General features: G+C 35.7%; 1 protein-coding gene across 4 annotated transcripts in view; it reads left to right on the top strand.

Moving 5' to 3' along the window:
• SEC23A (SEC23 homolog A, COPII coat complex component) overlaps nucleotides 1-15,683 on the top strand; it is a 54,016-nt gene that overhangs the window by 13,306 nt on the left and 25,027 nt on the right. For all 4 annotated transcript variants that reach the window (XM_070629432.1, XM_070629447.1, XM_008519445.2 and 1 more), the window contains 6 exons: nucleotides 4,032-4,190; nucleotides 5,507-5,622; nucleotides 8,521-8,644; nucleotides 10,167-10,247; nucleotides 11,565-11,654; nucleotides 12,832-12,938. In XM_070629432.1, the coding sequence (XP_070485533.1) occupies nucleotides 4,032-4,190; nucleotides 5,507-5,622; nucleotides 8,521-8,644; nucleotides 10,167-10,247; nucleotides 11,565-11,654; nucleotides 12,832-12,938 (677 nt within the window). The remainder of the gene's footprint in view (nucleotides 1-4,031; nucleotides 4,191-5,506; nucleotides 5,623-8,520; nucleotides 8,645-10,166; nucleotides 10,248-11,564; nucleotides 11,655-12,831; nucleotides 12,939-15,683) is intronic.

The raw sequence follows: 15,683 nt of genomic DNA, 5'->3' as shown, positions 1-15,683 counted from the left end.
CATTCTAGTTCCTCTATGTGGGATGCCACCACAGCATGGCCTGATGAGCGGTGTGTAGGTCTGTGCCCAGGATCTGAACCAGCGAGCTCCGGGCTGCCGAACTGGAGTGTGCGAACTTAACCACTCGGCAACGGGGCTGGCCCCTCAGTGTGGGTTCTTTGATTCTTATTTTATGCAATGAGTTATACAGTAATGGTCGCTTAATGATGGGGATACATTCTGAGAAATGTGTTGTTAGGTGATCCTGTTGTGCAGACATAATAGAGTGTACTTACGTGAGCCTGGATGGTATAGCCTACTACACACCTAGGCTATATGCTACTAATCTTATGGGACCACCGTCGTATATGTGGTCTGTTGTTGACCGAAACGTTATGCAGCACATGACTGTATTCCTTTAGTATCATTATTTCGATACTCAGATTGTCCCATATTTTGCCAGTAGGAGCCCCTTCAAGCTGGCTTCTGGTTCCTTACTATATGTTGCTATCATTGTTTGACTGTTTCCTTGCTTTCTAGTACAATAAGATGTTCAAGGCTCATCTTATACATTCCCTGCTCTGGACCTGAAATCAGCCATTTAGAAGCCTTTGTTCCACCAAGCAGATCTAGATGCTTTGTGTGCTCATTGTTACTAGAATGTCATTGCTTCTGGGTCCTAGTGGATCGAGCTAAGAGATAGATGTATGTGTATATGTATGTGTGTATCAATGTATATTTACACACACCCATATATGTGTGTGCATCCATACGTATTTATCTACACACTCGTATATACATCTGTCTATGTCTCTACTAAATCCACAGAAGATTATATATATTAAAAATCAAGAGTTCTTTCAGATACGTCCAGTGCCAACTCAATAACACAGAGTTTATTCTATCCTTCCCACTTCCCTTATTTGTAACTCCCTCTCTGACCATGAGAAACTGGCTTCCATTATTCAACATATATTTACTTCATTTGCTTAGTCCTAGAAGACATAAAGAATAGTTTTTGAATTTCTAGTTCATACCTCTGTGATAAAGAAACCTGGGAGTTAGAGCTCAGTATTTGTTTAATGTTCTGAAGATATATAGGACAAAATAGACTGTATTCAAAAGTGAACTGGGTTAGTTATCCACACCCTCCTCCCCCTTAATGTATTTATGTTATTCATTTGCTGTACATTCTGTTCATTTCTTTTTAAAAAATCCCCTTCTTGTTTTGCGTGTACATGTGTATGTGCAGTGAAACATTAACATGATTCCAAATGTAAGTTGTACAGAAAGATACACTCAGAGCAGTGTCATTCCCACCTCGTCCCTTGGTTGTATAAAATTCGTCTTCTAGTAAATTTCTTAAGACTCAAGAGTACAGAATTACCTAAGCTGTTGAATATTAAACTGTTTTTCTATGGCCTTGATACTTGAAGGACAGCTTGGTTGGATATAAATAGCCTTGGTTCTTACTTTGTTTCCTGGAGTTTTTTGAAAGTGCTGTTCTGTTGTTTTTTCTTTGGTGTTTTTGAGAAGGCTGATGCCAGTCTAATCGTCTTGCTCCTGTGAATTATTTGATCATTTTGCTTAGAGGTCTTGAGGAATTTATCTTTATAATCTAATAGTATTAATAGGAAATGTCTTGTGGGTTCATTTTCTCTGGTGCCTAGTGATCCCTTCCTATATGTCTATTCAGGTTTTTATTTTCGTAAAGTTTTTTGGATTATAGTTTTAAGTATTAGTTTTGTTTCGTTGTTTTGCCTTAAGAACTCCAGTTTATGTATAAATTGGGTCTTTGTTTGTTTTCCATTTCCACCATTTTATTGCTGACCCTTTTTACTTTTTAATTCCGTTTTCATTCTCTCGGTTGCTTCCTGGCTTTTCCTCAGTGCCCCTTATTAAGTTTTCGTTTGGATCTGGCAGTTGGTCTACGCCGACTGCTGGCTTCCCTCTTCTTTCCTCCATGTGCTTCTCTCCAGACTGCCCTTGCTCTGTGTGAAGGCTCGCGTGGGGGATAGCTCACTGGGATTTATGTTTGTTGTTTTACTTGCAAATAATTTGAAGTTTGGATGTTCTTTGTGTTCTAGTTACGAAGGCGTGTGTTTGGTATACTTGTATTTGTTTTTGTTTTTCATTGATGTTTCAGCTTTACTTGACTGCTATTATCTTGGATACCCAGAATGAAGAGAGGATTTTTGTTTGTTTATTAAACTAGTTTAAGAAAGTTATAGAAGTAATAAGAACACCTCATAAGGGCATTCAAACAATATGCGGGGGTGTATAAAAAAGAGTAAAAGGCAGCCTTCCTTGTTCTCCCAGATTTGTTCATCATATGATTTCTAAAATTATCAAAGTTTATATCATTAACATTCTTTCCTGAAGGTATAATGTAGCTTGAAAAGTGCACTCTGCATTTTTGCCCAGTAACTGCTTATAGAAATTGCGAATAAAAGCATTTCTATTATGATTATATAAATCTTGTTAATTGTGGAACAAAGTAGAGTGGTTGTATACTCTATAAGAGCTGTGATCATTTGTCATTGCAGCTTTGCTGCTTGATGGAGGATCTTTCATGTAGCAAAGTCTTAGGATAATTAAAATTTTTTTTTAGATTCCCTTATTTTCTTTGGATTGTACTCAGTAGCTCTTTTGTTTCTTATACATTTTCTGAGTTCTTGCATATCTGAAAAGGTTTTTTCATTTTGTCCTCTGACTTCATTTGTACTTTGAGTGTCTGTAGCATTGTAGGTTCAAAAGAATCTTCCATAGGATCTTGAGCCATTCCTGTCTAGTATTCTAACACAGTATTTTGATGATAATTTGATGCAGTCTCAATCTTGTTCCTGCTTGGGAAACTCGTTTTTCCCACTAAACATTTTTAGAATGTTCTCTTTAATTTTAGAGTTCTGAAATTCCGTTAGACTGTGTGTGTGTCTGATTCTTTTTTCATTAATTATGTTTGGTTCTTAGTGGCCCTTCATTCTGAAGACTGTCATCAGCTTACTTTATTTTTTTTCTTTTTTATTCTGAACTCATGAGATTGATGCTAGACCTCTGTATTTCTTTATATCTCTGTTTTTTTCCTCATATTTTCCTTCTTTCGTCCCGTTTCTGGGAGATCTCCTCAACTTTATTTTCCATATCTCTAACTTAGTCTTCAGACATGCTTTTCAGCCCATCCCTTGAGATATTTTTATTTTTGCAGTGATTTTAATTTCAGAATCTCTTAAGAGTTGTCTTGTTTGTTGTGATCATATCTCTTGTGTCATATATTCTGTTGTGCATCTCCATTTCTATGCTGAGAACCTCCTCCGGGCAGATTGCTTGCTTTCCTGCTTTTCTCACGAGCTGCTGGCGGCACAGTGTCGTCATTAGCTGCTGTTTGTCGACCTGACTGTACTTCTTTGGTCCATTGCTGTTTTTTGTGTTTTTCAACTCTAAATGTAGAGCTTCTAAGGTATTCCCTTGGGAAGATCTGGTTTACCCTTGGAATCTGGGGTATATTTTTTTTGATTCTTTGGTCAATCCAATCTAATCTGTTGTTTGGATTTCTTAAAATTTCTGGTCAACTGATAGCGTTCTTTCTTATTTTTTATTTCTTTATTAAACAGTACCTTTTCTCTCATTTCACTGGCATCTTGGAAGGAAGGGGAGGTAGCTTGGAGTGCTCAATCTATCAACTTGAATTAGAAATATACATCTTGCTTATGTTTTAAACATAGAAAATAAAAATAAAACAACAAAACAGAAGAACATGCCCTCTTTTCTTCCTCTTTCTGTACTGCTCCCTGTCTAGGGCTGGTTAAGCAGGAAGAACATCCTTGCTTATAGATTATTTTAAAATTAAGAAGGCACTGTTATTTAGAATAGGATTTCAAAAGAAAGGTATTCAAACACATGTTTTAAAATTTCTCTTTAAACAGTTGATTATTTTATTCCCTGGAAAATGTGTGCTTTCCTGTTTTCTAGAAATTGTATATCAGAATTCATTATCAGAAGTGTCTGTCCATATGTTTTCCTTTAACCTCTTGATGGGTTCCTTTCTCCATTAGTGTACTTTTCCTAACACTGGTGCTCGCATCATGATGTTCATTGGTGGTCCAGCCACTCAGGGGCCTGGAATGGTGGTCGGAGATGAATTGAAGACGCCTATCAGATCATGGCACGACATTGAAAAGGACAACGCCAAATATGTTAAAAAGGGAACTAAGGTAATTTTGGTTTTGTCTTTTTGCCTTATTAGAAAAATTCATTTATGGAAGAGGAGGAATATAAATATTTTATGATAAGAAATCTGATATTTTGAAGTCTGTTACTGTTACTGCTATTTAGAATTGGAGAAATATTCTCTTTTTTTTCCTTAATGATTTGTTAACAATTTCTCTGGTTTTAAATATTTAAAAACTTAGTAGTAATATTTAAAAACTTAAACACCAGTACGTACCTCTTTAAAGATCACTCCTGAAAGAAACTTTGTGTGCTTTTTATAATATTCATGTTAAGAATGTCTTTCCCATCAGAAAAAATTTCTTGTATTTTCCAATGTTTCATTTCCAAGAGGCTGTCCTTTAGATGTGTGTATTGTTCGTAGCTTCGGTAGTCCATCACTTTCTTGAGCGTTGTTTTCTGTTCGTGTAATTTCACTTACTTGGGTTTGTGCTAGTACATTTTCACTAATATTGATTCTTGACCCTTTCTGTTGGTTCTGCTTGTTAATGTCCCTATTCGTTTTTTTCTTTTGCAGTTCTCTAGAGTTCCCAATTTTAGTTTACTTGTGCACTATTATCTCATTTCTTTTTGGTAGTCATTATTTATTATATTTTTAAAAGTAATTAATAACAGTTTTTTTTTCACTATTAGTGAGTGTTTTTTTCTTGCCACCTAATTTTCCTTTTGAGCTTAAAATTTTTCTTAGAGCTTTGAAAAATGTTTTGGATTTATCTTACTGCTTTTGGTATTGTCTCTGTATTTTTTTTTTCCCTGAGGAAGATTAGCTGTGAGCTAACTTCTATGCCAATCTTCCTCCACTTTATATGTGGGTTGCCACACAGCATAGCTGATGAGTGGTGTAGGTCCGCATCCAGGATCCAGATCTGCGAACCTGGGCCACTGAAGTGGATTGTGCTAAACTTAACCACTGTGCCACGGGGCTGGCCCCTTGTCTCTGTGTTGAAGTTTTTGTTACATGGGTGTGGATTTTGCCAGGAAAAGAGTTCTGTGTTGTTCTTCTACCATGTTTTTGTACACAGAGCAAGATGTTGGTATACCTCTCTTCAAGTTTAGCTTAATTTAGGAGTTCATCTAGAAAGAATGGCTTTTAAAGAAAATGTGAAAGTGTTAGACTTATACAAGTTAATGTATCATTTTATGAGACATAGAAAATTCAATTAGAACAAATCACATTTAAATTATGATTGTTCTTTTTAGTGTTTCTTAGATCATTTTGATTTATTAATGGGGAAAAAAGATTTATAGGGTGGTTAAGTTTGTACATTAATTTGATTTGATTTAAAAAAATCTTCCATAGCATTTTGAAGCATTGGCTAATCGAGCTGCCACAACTGGTCATGTTATTGATATCTATGCATGTGCATTAGATCAGACTGGTCTCCTGGAGATGAAATGCTGTCCCAACCTTACTGGGTATGTATGTAAATTTTTGCACTTTTTGCAATTATAAGCTGATTATGATAGTTTACAAATATAAACCAGTAATGACAGTTCAGGAAAATAAACCAGTCGTCACCTACTGCTTCAGGGTAATAGCTGTTAACAGTTTTTGATACTCCTTTCAGTAAAGCTCACTTTAGGTTTTTTCTAAAATGTGGTTATAAAGGCACACATTCTGTTTGAAAATCTCATCTTGATATCCTGCAGTCGTTGATTTATTTTAGCAGCTTTTTTGAGATATAATTCACATACCATAAAATTTACCTGTTTAAAGTGTACAATTTAATGGTTTTTGGGGTATATTCACAGGTTAAGTAACTATCACCATAGTTTTAATTGTAGGACATTTACATCACCCCAGAAAGAAACTCCACGTACCCATTAGCAGTCACTCCCCCCTTCTCCTTCCTTCCCTTTCGCAGCCTAGACAACCACTAATCTACTTTCTGTCCTGTAGGTTTGCCTATTCTTGATCTTAACGGGAAACCATTTCGTCTCTCACCATTAAGTATGATATTAGCTGTGGGTTTTTGTAGATGCCTTTATCAGGTTGAAGAAGTTCTTACCTATTCCTAGTTTGTTGAGTTCTTTTGTTCACGAAAAGGTGTTGGATTTTCTTAGATACTTTTTCTGCATCTATTGAGATGATCAAATGATTTTTGTCCTTTATTCTATTAATATAGGATGTATTACATTGATTTTTGTATGTTAAACCAACCTTGCATTCCTGGGATGAATGTTACTTGTGAACAATCCTTTTTATATATTGCTGGATTTGATTTGCTAGTGTTTTGTTGACGATTTTTGCATGTGTCTTCATAAGGAACCTTGATCTGTAGTTTTTTATCTCTTTAATGTCTTTGGTGTTGGTGTCAGGGTTATACTGACCTCATAGAATGAGTTGGGAAGTGTTTCTTCCTCTTCCATTGGCAGTCATTATTTTTGGGATAATTTAATTAGGCTTAAAAAACTCAGTGTCAACTCATTTCTCAGGTTTGTTTATTTATTTAGTTCACTCATCTAATATTGATGAGTGCCTACTGTGTGTTGAACTGTCCAAGGTACTGGAGATATAGCAGTGGACCAAAACATACAAATCTGCCCTTGTGGAGCTAATCTTCTAGTGCAGGACTGTTGAGTGTAATTTTCTATTGGACATATTCTCTCTGTTGTCCCATTGAAATGTGGCAAGTGTGACTGAGGAACTGAAATTTTAATGTTATATAATTTATTTTAATTGATTTATATGTAAATTTAAATAGCCACATGTTGGATACACAGTTCTGGTGAGAGGAGATGAGATAAGTAAAGTAGGTAGTATATCAGATGGTGATAAATGTTAGTGAGAAAATTAAGTCAGGAAAGAGGATAGGGGTTTGTAGTTCTAAATAGGATGAGATGGGGAGGCCTCATCGAAGGTGACATTTTAGCAAAGACTTAAGGAAGTAAGAGAGTGAGCTATGTGCATATATGAAGGAAGAGTGTTCCAAGAAGAGGGAACAGCCAGTGCAAAGTTGAGAACATACGTGGGGTGTTTGATAAATGGTAAGGAGGTCAAAGTAGCTGCGGTGGAGGAAGTGAGGGGGACTTTGTGAGGGTCTTTTGACTCTTGGAAGGGCTTTGGATTTTACTTTGAGCTGCAAAGTCATCGGAGAGTGTTCAGCGGAAAAGTGATGTGATCTGATTTAATGTTTTTAATTTTAATGTCTGTAGCAGTATATTACTCCATTATGTGGATGTACCATATTTTATTCAACTAGTCTCTAATATATGGTCATTTGGATTGTTTCCAATCTTCTATTATTGCAAATAATGCTTCAGTGAATAGCCTGGTTGCGTATATTTTGCTTTTTGCTTTTGTTTTGCCAGAATATCTTCGGGTTACATTCGTAACAGTGAGGTGGCTGGCTTAAGAGAAAATACGTGTGTCATTTTGATAGATGTTGTCAAGTCCTCCTGCATTGGAGTTGCACCATTTTGCATTCCCATCAGGAATGAATGAGAGTACCTGTTTTTCCACAGCCTCACCAACAGAATATGTTGTCAATCTGTGATTTTTGCTGATCTATTAGAGAAGAAATGATATCTCAGAATATTTTTTATTTGACAGATGTTTTTCGAAACTTTAAAAAAATTAAAATAGGTATATGCTTACTGCAAAAAAGCAAACAGTACATAAGTGCATAAAGTGAAAATGCTCCCTCAGTATCCCTGTACTCTCCTTTACTGGGTGGAACACTGGTGAGTTTGATGTGACACCCAGAGACAATACAGTCACTCACTGCATAATGACATTTTAGTCTCAATGGACTACATATATGACGGTGGTGCTCTAAGATTAGTACCAAATAGCTTATGTGTGTAGGAGGCTATACCGTCTAGGTTTGTGTAAATACACTTTATGATGCTCGCACAGTGACAAAATCTGTCTAATGACACGTTTCTCGGAACATATGCCTGTCATTAAGCAACACATGACTGTATATGCATATGTACACATACCACATATATGTATTTGCTTTTAAGAATGAGAATATATCTTCACCAGTGTGGAGAACTGGGTGGCTGGGGCAGGAGAGACATGTTTGTTACCGTGTACCTTTTGTACCATTTGAATTTTTGATGTGGGATGTAAATTACGGAGGACAAGTGCAAGTGTTAGGGGCACTCAGCTACCCTCAGGATTGAGATTATTTGTGGGTGAGGATATTCTCATGTATTTGAGTTTTTAAAATTAGTGGTTATACAGCACATTTTAGGAAATACCTTTAAAATGTGTTGGTAGTATTGAGAGGTAATTTACTTTTTTGGTTTTAACACATGGGCCCAGTAGTTGTGTCACAGACGTTGTGTTTTGTTCTTTGCATGCAGAGGATATATGGTAATGGGCGACTCTTTCAACACTTCCTTATTCAAGCAAACTTTTCAGAGAGTCTTCACCAAAGATATGCATGGACAGTTTAAGATGGGCTTTGGTGGTACGTTGGAAATAAAGGTAAGGACCAAGATGTGTGGTGTGTTATCAAGAGAGAAATTTGTAGGCTTAGACATAGCATTAAAATATCATTAATCAAATTCAATATATGCTTTAAAAATAGTGGTTATTTTGTATTGAAACCCAGAGTTAGCGATTTTCTTCACCAGGAAAATGTTATTGTAAATGTATAGTGAAATTTTACTTGAGCATTCCTGGATAATTGTTAGAAGATATTAGATAGCTAAAATTTCCTTTAACTCTTCATTTTTTCTTTATGTAGTGTTTAACTTTTTAAGTCTGTTTTCTCTTCTTTAGTGCTAAATTTGCTTATATTAGTGCTATGATTTTATAATCGCAGGAAATGGTATCTAACCTAATAGAAACCTGTTGTAGTCCATTTAGATAATCATTAGTTGTTATATGGTTGGTAGGTTGTTGATATTATTTAATTCTATCATTCATTTCAAATTTGGATTTAAAAAACTCAAAGGTTTAGTGTTAGTTACAGATATATTACAAGCACATTGATTTTGAATTTTCACTAAATATTCCTTGTTAATCTATTGAATGCTTCCTATATAGCATGACGCTGGGAATTGTAGAGATCTCAAGGGATATCTAGGGCACAAGTCTCCTTAAAAGGAAATTTAGTCTCCAAAGAAAGACAGGATTAACACATGATAGAATGAAATAACAGTAGAAAAAGTACTGTAAGGTTTAGAGAAGAAAAATGAATGTATGCAGGACACAATTTATCTTAGAAGATAAATGGTTTTGTAGTGATTTATGTTGGTTTTGGAAAGATGGCAGAATTTAGGTTGGTTGAGGAGAGTGCGCTTTAGTCAGGGGCCCAGTGTGAGGAGAGACCCAGAGGTGCTGCCAGCAAGGTATGTTTGGGAAAACTGCCCAGCGAGAGTGGATGATTTGTATGGGAATCTAAGGGAAATAGTTGTAATTATGTGGGTTGGTTATAGTTTGGAGATGCATGTGTAGGCAGGAGAAACCATTGTAGGTTAATGAAGAACAGCGTTTTGGGGAAAATTTGTCTGACAGTAGTATTCAGGATTTGTCAGGAAAAAGAAGCTCAGGTAAGAAACTGAGTTAGGCTTTCTGATTTTTTTTAGATAGAAGGTAACGATAGCTTAAATTTTGGTGTCAGTGGAAATTGGAAAGAAACCAATCTTGGTAACAGATTTTCTATGGGAGGAAAAATAAAAGATGGTGTCTAAGGTTTCAGATTAGGACATGTGAATTTTGAGTATGATCTAATTTTGAATTGAGGGTGAGGTTCTCAAATGGAGACTTCCTATGGGTGGGTGGTAATAGAGGATTAGGATTAAAGTTAGGTAAGGGCTAGATTTTAAATTTGGGAATTATCAATATGGAAGTGCCCACTGATTGATTATTTTTAACATTAGTATATTTTCATTGACTTTCAAATTTTAAATATGGAAGAATATTTTTATTCTTCTGTACTTATAGTTGAGTGTTTGAGCTTGTCTTTGAACACACAAATGTATATTGTGTTCTTATTTTGCAGACCTCAAGGGAAATAAAGATTTCAGGAGCTATTGGACCCTGTGTCTCTCTCAATTCTAAAGGACCCTGTGTGTCTGAAAATGTAAGTCACCTTTATTCTAAAAAGAAAATACAGTTAATTCTCAGGGCAGAACCAACAGAGGCCTGAGGTGGCAGCCCATGGCATTCCTCTCAACGTTGTTGTGCGGGCTGTTTTTCAGTGGAGTGTGGTTCAGCTTCCATCTGTATAGCTCTGTCTGTGCTTGCTCTTTCCTCATACCCCTTTTCCCATCCACCCCTAAGTTAAAACTTTTGTATTGTCACCAGTCTACTATTTTTTAAGCCTAAGTTATTCCTTGACCCAGTGTGCTTAAAAAAAGCAGCTATGATTTGGAAATTTGGAGACTTCTGAAAGTCAGAATTAATTCTGAAATTTATTTTTTGTTAGTGGAATTTCCAACGAAGTATCCACATTAGCCAGAGTTAAGTTTCACTTCCTTCCTTTTTCATTATCCCATCTAGTGGACGTATAATACGGTTTAAAATGGTAGAATCATGTAGCTGTAGAGAGGATGGGACAAATAACACAAAGTGGGTGATTATCTTCAAAATGACAGAGTTTAAAGGTTAATTTTAAGCAGTTTGCATGGTAAAGATTTGTATCTAAGAAATTTTCTTGGTAATCAGAGTGCTTAAATTATGCACTTCTGATCCAGAGGACCTGTCTTCATATGTGTGTTTACTGTGTGTTAAATCAGTGTCTCTTTACACAGGTCAAATAGTTGGACAGGAGGGTAGTGTTGGTTTTAATTACTTCATTATATGGCGTATACTTTTTTTTGTCCTGCTCTTTCTCCCCAAATCCCCCCAGTACATAGTTGCATATTTTAGTTGTGGGTCCTGGTAGTTGTGGCATGTGGGATGCCACCTCAGCGTGACCTGATGAGCGGTGCCATGTCTACACCCAGGATTCGAACTGGTGAAACTCTGGGCTGCTGAAGCAGAGCGCGTGAACCCAACCACTCGGCCACAGGGCCGGCCCCTGGCGTATACTTTTAAACTCTACAATATGAAGAACTTGTATCAATTGTTTTGTAATTTACTTAGCAAGAATTCAAATTATTTTATAATTTTATTGTATAAAATTGCTTAATTTTATTTTAATAATAATTATATGTTAATATAATAATATAATTAATATAATAAAAATAATAATATAATTAATATAATAAATAATAATTTTGTGATTTATTTATATGATCTTAAAAAATCTTAAGCTTTTAACATTCATTGGATTAGTTAGAAACCTGAAATGGATTTTTCCTCACTGGAGTTTTTTTCCACTTTTCCCCCTTAATATATATTATAGTAATAAATTGTATTCTCTAGCTTTCACACATGCTATGTTTTATTTTTACAGGAGATAGGAACAGGTGGCACTTGTCAATGGAAGATATGTGGACTCAGTCCCACTACAACTTTGGCCATATATTTTGAGGTTGTCAATCAGGTATGACTTTTTATATTTGAATATTGAAATATATATTTGAAGAAGTACTTAATTTATGTTATGAATATTTAGTATTTTTTTCCAATAGTAAATACGACCCAAAGCTTATTCTCTTTTGGAGTGTTTGTTAGTCATTTTCTGTTTCTCAAGGCTAAATTCCTTGGTGAGAGGATATATTGTAAAAGAGATGTCAGGGAAACCTGCAAATGCCGAACCTTGGGCAACCCAATTTTACTCTCAGTTTTCTCTTTTTTTAAAATATAAAATTGAAGCGTAAATAAAATCTTAAATTCTGCTTTGGCTCTGCATTTTTGTTATTAGGTGTTTTGCTCCTCCTAGTTGTCACAAGATATATAATGATACATGAGTCTACCTACAAGGAAGTATAATATGTCAAAATCCATAGAAAAAGATAGGAAGGTAAAGATTCCAATGTTTGGAAAGATGTTAGTTTCTGCTACAGGAGGAAGATATGTTAAAGAATGATATATAAATTACTGACTTACATGGCAATGTATATTAGGCAAAAAATAAATGACAGTTTTAATAGCCTTCATAAGACAGATGCAGGGATTTTTTTTTTTAACCATTAATTTTGTGATAAAGATGGTGGCTCTTATTGACCAAAAAAAACAGAGCAAAAATGTCTGTTGTCAAAGGGCATGAAGAAAGTTTCTCTGTGACCGCTTGCTATTTCTTTCTAAGGATCCTCATTTCATACTACTATTGATCTCTTCTCATGAATAGTCTTCTTTTGATTTTCTATTCATCATGTGATTATCCTCCTAAAAGTTTTATTTTTGTCTTACATACCTGGGGAGGAGGATTTAGCTCAAATTCTCTTTATCCAATTATGGTTAGGCAAAATTATCTCACTTAGGCCTTTCCTTATCTGTTAATTTCTTAACACTTTTTTCATTTTGTTCTTTCATGCCCCGCTAAATTATATATTACTTGAAATTGATTTCCTAGCTGGACTCACTCCTCTTATTTTTACTGCTCTCCCAAATCCACTTCTCTTTTATGTGGCAAATCACAACTGTTTTGTATGCCCTAGAATCAAGCATCTTCTAATCAATTTTAGAATGAATTTTATTATTGCTAACATGTCCAGTCAGTGACTACATGAAAACAATGTGATAGGTTTTGCTTAGTTTTTACTCTTATTGTTACACAGCATAATGCTCCAATTCCTCAAGGAGGGCGTGGCGCAATCCAGTTTGTGACTCAGTATCAGCATTCAAGTGGGCAGAGACGTATCCGCGTGACCACCATCGCTAGGAAGTAAGTCGTATTTATTAGAGATTTAATTTGCGTGTCAAAACTCTTCTGGGTCGTGCTCCCAGACTGGGTTCCTATTTTGAGTGACATTCATGACTAGAAAATGAATGTGTGACTAGTAGCGTTTTATTTCTAACACAGCTTAATTGCTAAAATAGTCATTATTAAAAATGCTAAAGCAATTAAACACAACTGTTTCTAAAACACATTCTTTAAATTATTCTTTTATTTACCTTATTCCCCTGAGAAGAGGAGAAAAACTAATAAACATTATCTTGGAGTAGGCAATAATAATGTTTATGTGATCCATTATATATACATATATAATAATAATACAGCACAATAATTAATAGCATTACTTTTCAATTGATAAAATTCTTAGCTACTTTTATCATTATATGTTTTTTCGAGTGTTATTAGTCATTTAATTCATTTATCAAACCTTTATTCAGGGTCTGCTTTGTGGACTAGGTACTTTAGGGGGAGGATGTAGACTGCAAAAGACTTGAGTATACTTGGTCTGCTGTATGGTGATGTGGGATAGACCAGTCCTCAGACTGTCTGCTGAAGGCCACTTGTCTCCCCCGTCCCCCAATCCTTTGGAGACAAATATTTTTACTAAATATAATAAAAATGAATTTCCAGGAAAATGAAATTTTAAAAAACCATTCAAAATACAAGTTCCTATTTTTATTATTAGATTCAACAGACATAAAATTATTTTGTTAAATTGCTCAGAAGTTTCTGAACATTTATTCTCAGTTTCTGTTCTTACCTTGTGGCGAACCGGCACTGGGTTCGCTTACCACACTTTGGCTAGCACTAGCCGAGACCACAAAATGTAAAGCAACAGAGACTTAATTACAGGGTATTATTTTATGTAACAGTCAAGTACTATATTTGTTGATGTAGTTACAGTTCTCAAAAGGGAATAATTAGGCACAACACACGCGTTGTTCCTGTCATATGTCAATATGGTGGATTCTCTCAATAAGGCAGGTATGTGCTCATGTGTTTTTTGCACAGCATTTGTGGAGGGGACAAGTTGAACTGAACTCAGCACCTCTATTTTAGTAAGAATAAATTATGTCAGTTACATTGATACTCTTCTGTAAGTATTTGTGATGCATAAAACAAGGGGAAGGTAATTTTGGGTTGAAGTTAGGATGGATTCTTAGATGAGGTGAGTCTAGAAGTGAATCTTGGTCCATTTCTGTTTGTCTTAGACTTGATTGTCTGGATAGGGAAAGTGTTGATCAGTATAAATTCACCTGATTTAGGCATGGCCTAGAAAATGGACACTGCGGGCATCTGTAGCTCCCGTTTTATTGAACTGTATTTGAGCTCGAGCTTCACTCCTGAAAGCCCTGAGACTATTTTGGTGAGTGATAGACAGGAGCCTAACGTTTGAACTGAGTGTTCGTGTTGGATGGTCTGTTACTTAGCAGAGGTTTGTTTGTGGAGAGATTTGTTGTCCTGCTCTGTTACCCTGCTTTGACTTTAATTTTAATTTGATTTTAATCCTGGACTAACGTCAAGGGAATACATTATTCATTTGAAGAAAAAATGCCAACTGAGCATTCACTTAGATTTGTTCAGATGTCAGATTAGGAACTTGGAAGTATTGACTCTTGGCAAACGTCAATTTATTTATGGCCCCTCAGCACACACACGTGCACACACGCTACTTAAATTGGGCATTCAGAACATTTGCTTAAGGAAACAACTGGACGTTCCAAATTGAGGGATATTTTACAAAGCCATTGGCTTAGACTCTTCAAAAATGTCTTGGAAGGCAAAGAAAGTGTTAGTAATCAGTCCAGATTAAAGGAGACTAAAGAGACATTACAACTAAAGCCAATAAGGGATCCTGGATAAGATGCTATGTCAGGAAACATTTTGCTATAGAGGACCTTGTTGAGACAATTGGGGGAATTTGAATATGGCCTATATATAGGATAATGTTTTGTCAGTGTTTAATTTCATGAATCTGGTAATTAATTGGGGCTATTAAGAGAATTTTCTTGATCTTAGGAGATACACTAAAGTATTTAGGTGAGAGGGTCATAATATCTCTAACTTACTCTTGAAAAGTTTGGCAAAAGGAAAAGTGTGTGTGTATGAAGGAAAAGAGAATGATAAAGCAGGTATGTTAAAATGCCAATAATTGGTAAATCTAGGTGATGGGTATATAGGAATTTATTCTCATAGCTTTTATGTTTTAAATATTCTTAAAATGGAAAGTTTAAAAAAGTTAGATTAGTCTTGGGGCTGGCCCCAAGGCCGAGTGGTTAAGTTTGTGCACTCCGCTTCCGTGGCCCAGGGTTTTGCCAATTCGGATCCTGGGCGCGGACATGGCACCACTCGTGAGGCCATGCTGAGGTGGCGTCCCACATGCTACAACTGGAAAGACCCACAACTGAAATATACAACTATGTACTGGAGGGATCTGGGGAGAAAAGAAGCAGGAGAAAAAAAAAGATTGGCAACAGTTAGCTCAGGTGCCAATCTTTAAGAAAAAGGTTGGTGTTTCAAGAGAAAGGGAGCTTTCTTGTGAGTTTTATGGATTTATATATTTTCAGTCTGCACAGAATTTGTGAGGCTATTTGTAGAGGTATATTATGTGTGTTATGGTGCCATTTATATCACTGTGTCTCACCAAAGTGCCCATCTTTTCAGTTAACTTATCCTGACCGTTTTCAGTAGTCAGGACTTGTTTTTTTTCTTTATTTATTGGGAATATGATGT

This window comes from Equus przewalskii, chromosome 1, assembly GCF_037783145.1.
Source record: "Equus przewalskii isolate Varuska chromosome 1, EquPr2, whole genome shotgun sequence".
Lineage (NCBI taxonomy): Eukaryota > Metazoa > Chordata > Mammalia > Perissodactyla > Equidae > Equus > Equus przewalskii.
This window is presented reverse-complemented; position numbering and strand designations above follow the sequence as displayed.